The sequence below is a fragment of the Mauremys reevesii genome, linkage group 22 (genome assembly GCF_016161935.1).
Source record: "Mauremys reevesii isolate NIE-2019 linkage group 22, ASM1616193v1, whole genome shotgun sequence".
Lineage (NCBI taxonomy): Eukaryota > Metazoa > Chordata > Testudines > Geoemydidae > Mauremys > Mauremys reevesii.
The window spans coordinates 1,719,857-1,732,798 of record NC_052644.1 but is presented as its reverse complement, the minus strand read 5'-3'; the positions used below and the strand labels follow the sequence as shown (position 1 = coordinate 1,732,798).

General features: G+C 64.7%; 1 protein-coding gene across 3 annotated transcripts; it reads left to right on the top strand.

Moving 5' to 3' along the window:
- Positions 1-3,912: 3,912 nt before the first annotated feature.
- Positions 3,913-12,513, top strand: LOC120388421 (cytochrome P450 2G1-like). 3 transcript variants are annotated; one of them, XM_039510241.1, is made up of 9 exons: positions 3,913-4,089; positions 4,476-4,638; positions 6,309-6,458; positions 7,742-7,885; positions 8,259-8,452; positions 9,696-9,837; positions 10,475-10,662; positions 11,190-11,331; positions 12,332-12,513. In XM_039510241.1, the coding sequence occupies exons 1-9, from the start codon at positions 3,913-3,915 to the stop codon at positions 12,511-12,513; spliced, it is 1,482 nt and encodes a 493-aa protein (XP_039366175.1). The 3 variants fall into 3 exon arrangements, with proteins under 3 accessions (XP_039366175.1, XP_039366174.1, XP_039366176.1); XM_039510240.1 differs by having other exon boundaries at positions 7,742-7,902; positions 8,276-8,452; XM_039510242.1 differs by lacking the exon at positions 4,476-4,638 and having other exon boundaries at positions 3,913-4,097; positions 6,307-6,458; positions 7,742-7,902; positions 8,276-8,452.
- The last annotated feature ends 429 nt before the right edge of the window (positions 12,514-12,942 follow it).

Genomic DNA, 12,942 nt, shown 5'->3' with positions numbered 1-12,942 from the left:
AACGGGGCCCTGCCTTCCTCCCTGGGTGGGATCCGGCAGGTGGAATTTTCCAGCCTCTCGAGAAGGGGGGAGGAAGCAGATTTCAAGAGCCAACGGAGCCGCCTGGCCCCTCCGCAAAGCGGGATCTCGGGGAGCGGCAGGTTTCCCAGGCTCTGGGCGTGAACAAACCCCTTTCCCCTGCTCTCTCGAGGTGCTGGGCTGGGACACGCAATTCCCGGTCTCTGCCGCGGACTCCCCGGGTGACCTGGGGAGAGTTAGTTCATCTTCCCGGGCCCGAGGACCCCCACCTGTAAAATCAGGATAACGGCTCCGTCCTGGGTGTTTAGAGCAGGGGGGGGGGAACTGTCAGGCCCGAGGGCCACAGCGGGTTTGCAAAACTGTCTGCAGGGCCGGGTAGGGAAGGCTGCACCTCCCCAAACAGCCTGGCCCCTGACCCAGCCGCCCCCTCCCACTTCCTGCCCCCCGACTGCCCCCCTCAGAGCCCCACCCCATCCACCCCTCGCTCCTTGTCCCCTGACTGCCCTCCTGGGACCCCCGCCCCAACTGCCCCGGGACCCCACCTCCATCCAACGCCCCTGCTCGCTGTCCCCTGACTGCCCCCTCCTGGGACCCCCCCCGCGCCAACCGCCCCCGGGACCCCACCTCCATCCAACGCCCCTGCTCGCTGTCCCGACTGCCCCCTCCTGGGACCCCTGCCCCAACCGCCCCGGGACCCCACCCCATCCAACGCCCTGCTCGCTGTCCCCTGACTGCCCCTCCTGGGACCCCCTGACCCAGCCGCCCCGGGACCCCACCCCCATCCAACGCCCCTGCTCGCTGTCCCCTGACTGCCCCCCCACCCAGAGCGCTGCCCAGCAGGAGCGTGCAACCCCAGAGCACTGCCCTGCGGCGTGCACCCCACCCAGAGCACTGCCCTGCAGGAGCGTGCACCCCCACCCAGGCGCTGCCCTGCAGGAGCGTGCACCCCCACCCAGAGTGCTGCCCTGCGGAGCGTGCACCCCACCCAGAGCACTGCCCTGCAGGAGCGTGCAACCCCCCCCCCAGAGCACTGCCCCGCAGGAGCGTGCAACCCCCCCCCCCAAGAGCGCTGCCCTGCGGGGGGGGGGGGGGAACACAGCAGGGGAGGGGCCGGGGCCAGCGGCCCCGTGCTTGATCTCAAGGGCTGCGGGCTGGACGTGGCCTCCAGGCCGTAGTTTGCCCACCTCTGATTTAGAGGGTGAACTCTTGGGGACAAGGGCTGTGTCTTACTGCGTCTGGGCGGCGCCCGGCCCGACGGGGCCCTGATCTCAGTCGGGGTCTGAGCAGCGCCCGGCCCGAAGGGGCCGTGATCTCGGTCAGGGTCTGGGCAGCGCCCAGCCCGACGGGGCCCTGATCTCGGCCGGGGTCTGGGCAGCGCCTGGCCCGACGGGGCCCTGATCTCGGCCGGGGTCTGGGCAGTGTCTGGCCTGACGGGGCCCTCATCTCGGCCGGGGTCTGGGCGGCGCCCGGCCCGACGGGGCCCTGATCTCGGCTGGGGTCTGGGCGGCGCCCGGCCCGACGGGGCCCTGAACTCGGCCGGGGACTGGGCGGCGCCCGGCCCGACGGGGCCCTGAGCTCGGCCGGGGTCTGGGCGGCGCCCGGCCCGACGGGGCCCCGATCTCAGCTGGGGTCTGGGCGGCGCCTGGCCCGATGGGGCCCTGATCTCGGTCAGGCTCTGGGCAGCGCCCAGCGCAACGGGGCCCCTATCTCGGTAGCGCCCGGCCCGACGGGGCCCTGATCTTGGCCGGGGTCTGGGCAGCGCCCGGCCCGACGGGGCCCTGATCTCGGCCGGGGTCTGGGCGGCGCCCGGCCCGACGGGGCCCTGATCTCGTCGGGGTCTGGGCGGCGCCCAGCGCGACGGGGCCTCTCACTGTCTCCCTGCGGGGCCCTGTGGGTTATTATTGAATCCTCTCGAGTGCGGGGCCGGGCCGCAGCCATGCAAGGAATGCGGGAGCGTTTCTGAAGAGCGCGTTTACGAGATCTTGCCAGCGTCCTGCGGTGCTGCCCCACACTCGGGAGGGGACGGCAAACACTGGGGGGGTGGAATCTCAGCAGCCCAGGCATCGCTCAGCCGGTCGGCAAACCGGCTCCCGGGCAGGTCCAGCCAAGCTCTGGTTCACGGAGGTTCCCGTAGCTGCAGCGAGTGTTTAATGGGTAAAGAGGCAGGGTTAAGAGGGGAGCTCACCGCAAGGGCGAGGAGAGAATTGGCACATTCATGGTTATGCAAGTCCTGAACTCGATCCCCTTTTACATAATCCCACGGGGGGAAATTCCCACTCTGGGCAGAGGCCAGCGCCCGGCCTACCTACCACCTCGCTCCTGCTGCAGCCCAGGCACCAACACGTGCTCGGCTCTGGCCTTGTGCTGGGCCTCCGGGTGCCACCTCCGAGGTACAACCCCCCTGGGCACCTGGGCTGATCCCGAGCCCTCCGCTGGGCACCTGGACAGCGTCCCTGGGACGGGATCATTCCCCTCGATTCGGCACTGGTGAGGCCTCATCTGGAGACCGTGTCCAGTTTGGGGCCGCCCACTACAAGCAGGATGTGGAGAAACTGGAGAGAGTCCAGTGGAGGGCAACAAAAATGATCAGGGGGCTGGAGCACATGACGTATGAGGGGAGGCTGAGGGAACTGGGATTGTTTAGTCTGCAGAAGAGAAGAGTGAGGGGGGATTTGAGAGCTGAAAGGGGGTCCCAAAGAGGATGGATCTAGACTGTTCTCAGTGGTGGCAGATGACAGAACAAGCAGCAATGGTCTCAAGTTGCAGTGGGGGAGGTCTAGGCTGGATATTAGGAAACACTATTTCCCTAGGAGGGTGGTGAAGCACTGGAATGGGTTACCTAGAGACAGGGGCGGCTCTAGAGAGTAGGCTGCCCCAAGCAGCGCGGAGCGCTGCGCTGCCCTTCCCCGGTCCCGCGGCGGGTCCCCTCTTCCCGCGGCTCCGGTTGAGCTCCTGCCGGCATGCCTGCGGCAGGTCCACCGGAGCCCGGGACCAGCGGACCTGCCGCAGTCATGCCGGCGGGAGCTCAACCGGAGCCAAATGCCGCCCCCCCCGGGAAACGGCCGCCCCAAGCGCCTGCTTGGCGCGCTGGGGTCTAGAGCCGCCCCTGCCTAGAGAGGTGGTGGACCTTCCTTAGAGGTGTTTAAGGCCCGGCTTGACAAAGCCCTGGCTGGGATGGTTTAGTTGGGGTTGGTCCTGCTCTGAGCAGGGGGTTGGACTAGATCCCTCCTGAGGCCCCTTCCAACCCTGAGATTCTGTGGTTCTCTGGTGGCTCCCTCCGAAAAGGGACGATCCTGGGCAAAGGGGGCCCGGTGGGGCCCAGGCTGACGTGGGACTTAGCAAGGCGGCAGAGACTAGAGCAGTAAATAAAGACGCTGTGAGAGTCCGATTATTAAACTACAGCTTTTGGTTGGGCCAGTGTATTCAGCCCGTCCCGGCCAGATCCCCAGTGGGCGTCGTGTGGCCTAACGCCACCGGGCCTGGAGTCATTCACAGCCGTGCAAAAGCCAGGGCTACAAGGCTGCCAAATGCCAGGCCGTAAAGCCCAGAACAGACCCCAGCACAGGCTGCGGGCTGGCCACTAGGCCACGCTGCCCCTGCCCCGGCCCGTGCTTGGGGCTGTACAAACACATCCCCTGCTGTCCTGTCCACACTCTGCCCAGTGCATTACAGCCAAGAGTGTGAAAAGCACAAGAGAGATTCTCACGGGAGCCTAACTCCCTCCACCCTGGAATCTCCCAAGCCGATTAGTGCCCTGGCACTTCTGAAACCAAATCCTGTTTACCTGGTAGAGTTTCAGGATGCCAAGAATGGCACCGTCTCCCCTTACCGACCAGCCTGCCTATAACAGCCGAGCCGGCACTGGCTCTTGGCCATTCACCGGCTGTGTCCACCATGGAGCTCGGGGGAGCCGTGACCATATTCCTGGCTCTCTGCCTCTCCTGCCTGCTTCTCCTTTCGGCGTGGAAGAAAATGCACAAGGGAGGGAAGCTGCCCCCGGGGCCGACCCCTCTGCCCTTCCTCGGCAACCTGCTGCAGCTGAAGACCGAGACTTTCAAGTCGTTCATGGCGGTAAGTCACGCCCCAGGGAGCCTCGGTGTAGGGCCCTGGTGGGGTGGGGTGTGCGGCTGATCTCGGTCACCACGGGGGATAGGCAAAGGGACACCCACTAATCTGCGCTCCCCCAGCACGTCGCAGCAGAGGGGTCTTGCACGGCAGGTTTGTGGTGTATGTGGCCGCTCAAGAATCGGGGTCCCGTGGGGATCTGGTCTAAACGGGGGCACAGCCGGAGCCGTGCCGCGGAATGCACTGAACCAGCCTCGCTCTCCTGACTGCAGTGGGGCGCGTCGGTTACGCCGGCTCAGGATCTGGCCCCTCGCCTGTGCCGCCCTGAGGGTGCCCCAGCCCACGTGCCCCGACGTGCTCGCACGGCCTCTCTGCTCTGATTTCCGTTGCAGCTGCGGGAGAAGTACGGCCCGGTGTTCACGGTGTACCTGGGCCCGCGGCGGGTGGTGGTGCTGTGCGGGCACGAGGCCGTGAAGGAGGCCCTGGTGGATCACGCGGAGGAGTTCAGCGGCCGAGGGGAGCTGGCGTCCATCGACCGGAATTTCAAGGGCTTCGGTGAGCGGCGGAGCCAGGCTCAGCCCGTGTGCACCGGGGGCAGCGGCTCGTGTTAGCGGGGGGCTGCTGATACGGGGCTCAGCGGTCGGATGGGAGACATTACACACGCTGCAGGGAGCCGTGTGGGTGAATCAGCAGAGGGCACTCTCCCCGGCAGGCAGGGCTAGCCCCACGGGGGCACGCGGGGGCACAGTGCCGCGGGCAGCGGGGTGGGGGGCTCATCGGGGTGCTCCCCCCCCGGCAGTCAGTACCGCGAGGGGGCACAGTGCCGCGGGCAGCGGGGTGGGGGGCTTGGCAGGGGGTGCTCTCCCCCGGCAGTCAGTACCACGCGGGGGCACAGTGCCGCGGGCAGCAGGCTGGGGGGCTCATCGGGGCGCTCTCCCCCCCCGGCAGTCAGTACCACGCGGGGGCACAGTGCCACAGGGAGCGGGGTGGGGGGCTCATCGGGGCGCTCCCCCCCCGGCAGTCAGTACCGCGAGGGGGCACAGTGCCGCGGGCAGCGGGGTGGGGGGCTCATCGGGGCGCGCTCCCCCCCAGCAGTCAGTACCACGCGGGGGCACAGTGCCACAGGGAGCGGGGTGGGGGGCTCATCGGGGCGCTCTCCCCCCCCGGCAGTCAGTACCACGCGGGGGCACAGTGCCGCGGGCAGCGGGGTGGGGGGCTCATCGGGGCGCTCTCCCCCCCCGGCAGTCAGTACCACGCGGGGGCACAGTGCCGCGGGCAGCGGGGTGGGGGGCTCATCGGGGCGCTCTCCCCCCCCGGCAGTCAGTACCGCGAGGGGGCACAGTGCCGCGGGCAGCGGGGTGGGGGGCTCATCGGGGCGCTCTCCCCCCCAGCAGTCAGTACCACGCGGGGGCACAGTGCCGCGGGCAGCGGGGTGGGGGGCTCATCGGGGCGCTCTCCCCCCCAGCAGTCAGTACCACGCGGGGGCACAGTGCCACAGGGAGCGGGGTGGGGGGCTCATCGGGGCGCTCCGCCCCCGGCAGTCCGTGCCGCGAGGGGGCACACTCCCGCGGGCAGCGGGGGGGGGGGCTCATCGGGGTGCACTCCCCCCCCCAGCAGTCAGTACCCCGAGGGGTTACAGTGCCGCGGGCAGCGGGGTGGGGGGCTCATCGGGGCGCTCTCCCCCCCCCGGCAGTCAGTACCGCGAGGGGGCACAGTGCCGCGGGCAGCGGGGTGGGGCTCATCGGGCGCCTCCCGGCAGTCAGTACCGCGAGGGCACAGTGCCGCGGGCAGCGGGTGGGGGCTCATCGGGCGCTCTCCCGGCAGTCAGTACCGCGAGGGGGCACCGTGCCGCGGGCAGCGGGGTGGGGGGCTCATCGGGGCGCTCCCCCCCGGCAGTCAGTACCGCGAGGGGGCCCAGTGCCGCGGGCAGCGGGGGGGGGGGCTCATCGGGGTGCACTCCCCCCCCCGGCAGTCAGTACCGCGAGGGGGCACAGTGCCGCGGGCAGCGGGGTGGGGGGCTCATCGGGGCGCTCTCCCCCCCCGGCAGTCAGTACCACGCGGGGGCACAGTGCCGCGGGCAGCGGGGTGGGGGGCTCATCGGGGTGCACTCCCCCCCCCCGGCAGTCAGTACCGCGAGGGGGCACAGTGCCGCGGGCAGCGGGGTGGGGGGCTCATCGGGGGCGCCCCCAGGGCTGACCCCCACGCCTCTCTCCCGCCGTTCCCAGGGGTGGCTTTGGCCAACGGGGAGCGGTGGCGGCAGCTGCGCCGGTTCTCCCTCACGGCGCTGCGGAACTTCGGCATGGGCAAGCGATCCATCGAGGAGCGGATCCAGGAGGAGGCGCAGTTCCTGCTGGAGGAGTTCAGGAAAACCAGAGGTTTGCGTCCCGCCCCCCAAGGCCAGGGCCGGGGAGCGGCTTTACAGCCGCTTTATCAGCCACCCTTTCTCCTGATCTAGGTATTGATAGGGCTGATGTCGCCATGGCAACCGAGCACCTCCCAGGTACTCACCCTCCCCGGGCAGGACGATTGTCCCCATTTTACAGAAGGGGAAACCGAGGCGCAGAGCGAGAGGAAGGGACTCATCCGGTCACACGGGAGCGGCAGAGGGAGCGTGGCCAAGTGGTGAGGGTGGGAGCCTGAGCTGTGAGCAGCCCAGGTGCAGTTCCCGGCTCTGCCGCAGCCTTCCCAGGTGACCTTGGATGAGACGCTGTGCCTCAGTTTCCCCTGCTGTAAAATGGGTTTGATAGCAGTACCTTGTCGGGGGGGAGGGGAAGAGGAGGTTAGGGAGACGAGGTGGGGGTGGTGCCATCTTTTACTGACCAGCTTCTGCAGCCACAGGGCTCTGCTTCGGGGCAGGCAGCGTTGTGACCGTTGCAGCTTGAAGAGGGTGAGGTGATCAGATGCTAGGGTGAGACAGGGGCCCATGGAAATACCTTTCGATTGTGAAATAGGTGGGGCTAGATCCCAGCTCTCCTCATTCCCCCAGCCTGCGCCTGTCCCACGAGACCCCGCCCCGGGCTAGGCCCCACGATCAACGAGCAAACGAGCTGTCCTGCCGCCTCAGAGCGCGGACAGACTCACTCCTCTGCGGCTGGGCTGTAGCGCGAGTTAGCTGCATTTGATGAACTGAGCCCAGCAAATAAGGAGGGGGCCAAGGGGCAGTGCTGCCTAGTGGCCTGAACATGGGGCTGGGAGCCTGGAATACAAGGCTTCTACTCCTGCCTCTGTCCCTTGTTTCTGTGTCGCTCGCTCCCCCGCTTTGTGCCTCAATTTCTATGAGGATCGGAAGACTTGCTAATCAATTGGCATAATGCTTTTGCTAGAATTTAAGGGGCATCCCACACCCCCAGTGCTGGGTGTCCCGCGGAATCAGAATCTGTGTGTGTGTGTGTGTGTGTGTGTATTTATTTTATATCTATATATATAATATTAAAGTTTCTAAAGGCTTGAAAATGTGACCCAGCTATAAACAATGCTGCGGTTTCTGCCTGAGTTTGCAGAGAGCCTGAAACGATTGCTCCAAGAGGTGTGAGTTGCCACTCTAAACCTTGCTGCCTCCACCCCAAGAAGGGGCGGGGTCACAGCAAGTGGGTGGCTCAGTTGCGGTTGAAGACCGTGGTGGGGGAATATCCGCCGCTTCCTCTTCTGTCCGTGTCAGGTTTGCCCTTTGACCCGATCTTCTTCCTGAGCCGCACGGTCTCCAACGTCATCAGCGCCGTGGTCTTCGGGAGCCGCTTCGACTACGAGGACGAGACGTTCCTGTCCCTGCTGCGCATGATCAATGAAAGCTTCGTAGAGATGAGCACGCCCTGGGCCCAGGTACCGCTGGGCAAAGAATTCCCACCCGTGGCCACGGACGTCGCTACGGATGGGCTGGCGGCCTTTCGAAAAGACGCCGTCAGGGGCTCTGTGGGGCTTGGTCTCGGTTATACAGGAAGTCAGACAATCCCTGAAACTGTCGGAAAGCCGCAGAGCTGTCCCCTGACAGGCCCCGGGGGCGTTCGGGGATGAGCCTGGCAGGGGGCGGGAGGCCTGGCTCCAGACACGATCTGTGTTGGGAAGTTGAGGCGAGACAGGAAATGGTCTGGGGGGGCTGGGTACGGGCCCCCTCCCCAGCTGGTTCTGCTGAGGAGGGGCCTGGCCGCAGCCAGCTCTGGGGCGATGGGTGAACCCAGCATCTGCCCCCCTGCAGCTCTACGACATGTACTCCTGCGTCATGCAGTACCTGCCCGGGCGCCATCACCGCATCTACCACCTCATCGAGGACCTCAAGGCCTTCATCGCCGAGCGGGTGAAGATCAACCAGGCCTCGCTCGACCCCAACGCCCCGCGGGATTTCATTGACTGCTTCCTCATCCAGATGGAAAAGGTACCGGCTGGCAGGGCTTGCAAACCGCCGGCTTGGGAGCTCTTGGGGCAGGAGCTTCCTCTTTGGGCTGTGTTTGTTCAGCACCTGGCAACCTGTCCAGGACTGGCGCGGTGCTACCGTAATCCACCTGATGGCAATAAGGACGTACAGCACCTGACACCGTGACATCCTGGTCCGGGACTGGGGCAGTGCTACAGTAATCCACCTAATAGCAATAAGGGCGTACAGCACCTGACACCATGATGTCCTGGTCTGGGGCCGGTGCAGTGCTACCATAATCCACCTGATGGCAATAAGGACGTACAGCACCTGACACCATGACGTCCTCGTCTGGGACTAGGGCAGTGCTACAGTAATCCACCTAATAGCAATAAGGGTGTACAGCACCTGACACCATGACCTCCTGGTCTGGGACCGGTGCAGTGCTACCATAATCCACCTAATAGCAATAAGGGCGTACAGCACCTGACACCATGACCTCCTGGTCTGGGACCGGTGCAGTGCTACCATAATCCACCTAATAGCAATAAGGACGTACAGTGCCTGGCACAATGGAGGCCTGCTCCATGATTTGGGTTCCTTGGTGCTGCCATAAAGCAGATAATAAATACTGCCAATAACACAGGGAGCTTGTGGTTACGGCCCTGGACCGAGACTCAGGAGACCTGGGTTCAAATCCCAGCTCATCCACAGGCTCCCTGGGTGAGTCCCTGCCTCTCCGTGGGCCTCAGCAGACCCAGCTGTTGTCTGAGGCTCCTGCTCCTTCCTCTGGCTAGTCAGACTGAGCTCTGAGGGGCAGGGAGCGTGTCTGCAGCACCCCAAGCAGTGGGGCCCTGCCGGAAGTGCTTCTTTGATACCATAACAGCAGGGCAGAGATGCTGGGCCGCGCTCCCTAGCAGATAGCACTCAGGATACCGAGGTTCGATTCCCGGCTCTTCCTTGGGTAAGTCAGTGCCTCAGTTTCCCCATGTGTAAAATGGAGCTAATGATGCTTCCCGCCTTCGTACAGCACTCTGAGGTCTCTAAAAGCGAGCTACGGCTCTGTGCTGACCCGATGCGCCCGGCCCGCTCTCTGCCGAGCCCCGGGAAGCGTTCCGCAGACCTGCCGGCCCTCCCGGGCTCCTTGGCTGGTGAGCTGGGGAGGTGTTCATGTCAGGAGGCAGCGCGCAGGTTGTGCCCGCAGCGACACCCGCCTTTATCCCGGGATGTCACCCACCCCCTTTCCCGTGTCCGTCTCCCCCAGGAAAAGAAAAACCCCGACAGTGAGTTCAACACCAAGAACTTGGTGCTCACCACGCTCAACTTGTTCTTCGCCGGCACGGAGACCGTCAGCTCCACCCTGAGATACGGGTTCCTCTTCCTCATGAAGTACCCGGAAGTCGAAGGTAAAGGAAGGAAAAGGCTGGATCGTTTCGTAAGTGGGATGCAAGTTTCCATGAGCTACCTAGAGCTTTTGTGATTGGCTGCAGGGATGGAACCCAGATCCTTCTGCCCAGGCCCCTATCACTTGATAAGGAGAATCTCCATTAACTGCAGTGTAAGGGCTATGGCACATAGTTAGGCAGTTCATTCCCACCCTGCAGAGGGCAGCGACGTTCAGACCTACTAATGTGCGTCTAATGAGGCCCTTGGTGAGTTCTCTCTGCGTAGAACTGAACCCTGGATCTCTTCTCTAAAAACTGCCTCTGCTAAAGGACTGGCTGCCAGGGTCATCTGATGCTGCCCCAAATACACCCCCCTGACCCGCACCCTGCTAGCCCCACCGAAATCTGTAACCGCTGCCCTGTGCTGCCCAGAAATCCCACTGGTGGCAACTGGTGGCCGCTCTCCCCCCCGTGCCCGGCTCTTTCTCTAAACTATGAATTGCTCCAGTGGCCAGCCCCACTAGAAGCCCCCCGTGGCAGCAGGCCCTTCCGCAGCTCAGCCCCGGCACACAGCGGGATTGGTGGTGCCGCTCTCCCACGTGGCCTGGGGCTGTGGTGCCCGCGCGGTTCCCGCAGAGCTCTGCCTGCCTCTCCACAGAAAAGGTGCACCAGGAAATCGACCACGTCATCGGCCGCAACCGCGTCCCCGCCAGCGAGGACCGGATGAAGATGCCCTACACCGACGCGGTGATCCACGAGATCCAGAGGGTGACGGATATCGTGCCCATGGGGGTGCCGCACACGGTGATCCGGGACACCCAGTTCCGGGGGTTCACCCTCCCCAAGGTGCGGGGCCAGGGGGCAAACGGGCAGGTCTGAAATCGCGAAACCTCCCAGGAAAGGTGGTTTGGGGGTGAGCCCCGGTTGTGCGAACCGCCCCAGATGTTCGTAGGGACTAGAAAGTGACAGTGGCTGCAAACACCCGTCCCCGTTTCCGGCCACACAAACTTCCCCCAAGAACGGCGTCACAGGAATAAACGATCCGCCCAAACCGAGACGAAACAGCCCTACGGCGGAAGGGGCCGACTGCCCCAACCGTCAGCCGTGGGTCAAGATTTTACAGAACCCTCCAGTCTCGCCAAAGGAGGCGTGGGCACGTCTCACAGCACTGCGGCGATTCGAGACTCAGGACGCCAGGCTCGGGGGATCCCACACTGTCTTTCCGTCCCGTTTACACAACGTGCCCCGTTGTGGTCCCCGGATAGCGGCTGTAATGGGCACTCCAGGGGTATCTCCTGTGGGTGGGTGCAGGGTGAGGTTGGAAGAGATACGGGTGTATTTAATTCTTACCTCTCTCTTCTCCATTCCCCCAGGGCACCAACGTGTTCCCCTTACTGGGCTCTGTCCTACGGGATGCGAAATACTTCAGCCACCCAGAAGAATTCAACCCGGGGCACTTCCTGGACGAGTCCGGCCGCTTTAAGAAGAACGACGCCTTCGTGCCGTTCTCCTCAGGTACAGAACCTGCCTCGTGTCCTTTAACGCTCGCCCCGGGCTGGGCTGAGGAGCAGCCCGGGGGCTTCCTTACAGACCCCCTCCCACTGACCAGCCCTAACGCAGCTACGGTTCCACCACAGTCTGACCTAATATCGCCGGCCCACGGCCCAGGACTAGCTGTGTGGGCCAGTCCATAACATTCAGGAGACCTAGCATCTATTCCCGACTCGTCAATGTGGGAGGTCTGCTGCTTAGACTCTGGGAGCCAGGACGCCTGGGTCCTCTCCCAGCTCTGGGAGGGGAGTGGAGACTAGTGGTTAGATATGGGTGGGGGCCGGGAGCCAGGACTCCTGGGTCCTCTCCCAGCTCTGGGAGGGGAGTGGGGGCTGGTGGTTAGAGCAGGGGGCCCAGGAGCCAGGACTCCTGGGTTCTCTCCCCAGCTCTGGGAGAGGAGTGGGGTCTGGTGGTTAGAGCAGGGGGGCTGGGAGCCAGGACTCCTGGGTTCTCTCCCCAGCTCTGGGAGGGGAATGGGGGCTGGTGGTTAGAGCAGGGGGCCCGGGAGCCAGGACTCCTGGGTTCTCTCCCTGGCTCTGGGAGGGGAATGGGGGCTGGTGGTTAGAGCAGGGGGGCTGGGAGCCAGGACTCCTGGGTTCTCTCCCCAGCTCTGGGAGGGGAATGGGGGCTGGTGGTTAGAGCAGGGGGGTCTGGGAGCCAGGACTCCTGGGTTCTCTCCCCAGCTCTGGGAGGGGGCTGGTGGTTAGAGCAGGGGGGCTGGGAGCCAGGACTCCTGGGTTCTCTCCCCAGCTCTGGGAGGGGAGTGGGGGCTGGTGGTTAGAGCAGGGGGGGGCTGGGAGCCAGGACTCCTGGGTTCTATTTCCAGCTGTGCCACTGCCCTTGGGCGAATCCCTTCCCCCTCCCGTGCCTCAGTTTCCCCACCTGCAATGACACCGACCCGGCCTGCCGGGGTGACGAGCACTAAGTCCCCTTCCACCCATCCCCCGTGTCTGTGTATTCCCAGGGAAGCGGGTCTGTCTGGGCGAGGCTCTGGCCCGCATGGAGCTCTTCCTGTACTTCACCACCACCCTGCAGAGCTTCTCGCTGAAACCCCTCCTGCCCCCCACGGCCATCGACACCAGCCCGAAAGTGAGTGGGTTCGGGAACGTGCCCCCCACGTACGAGATGTGCCTGGTCCCTCGCTGAAGAACGTCAGCTACCAGGTGGGGAGGCCGCAGGGGAGGATAGCGACCAGTTGCCGAGCCTTTTAGGAGCTAGATGGGAAATTGCTGCCCCCTGCGTTAGTTCATCTTCAGCAACGGGCAGATCTCTGCCAGGAGCTCCGATCAGTTCCGCTTAGCAGCCTGCCAAGGGCTTTTCTTCCTAGCGCAAAAACCGGGCCGGTCCTTAGAGGGTTCCACTGAGGCTCGATTCCTAGATATGAAAACCAGAAAAGCCCCCAGTGGTTCCTGCATCCAGCCCATACCTTGTGGTTGAGCTAGAGCGCAGAACGAGACACCCAATTGCAGTGTGAAGTCTCCAAGCCGTGACGAATCGACCGGGTGGGGCCGGCTGAGGGGAGGCCGGGTTTGATGATTCCGGGCTCACCACCTTTGTCCAGCTGGAGTCCCCCAG

Coding starts and splice junctions, on each gene's coding strand:
- LOC120388421 (XM_039510241.1), top strand. CDS start 3,913: ATGGAGCTCGGGGGAGCCGTGACCATATTCCTGGCTCTCTGCCTCTCC. Junction 4,639..6,308: donor CCGGAATTTCAAGGGCTTCG/GTGAGCGGCGGA, acceptor CGCCGTTCCCAG/GGGTGGCTTTGGCCAACGGG. Junction 9,838..10,474: donor GAAGTACCCGGAAGTCGAAG/GTAAAGGAAGGA, acceptor GCCTCTCCACAG/AAAAGGTGCACCAGGAAATC.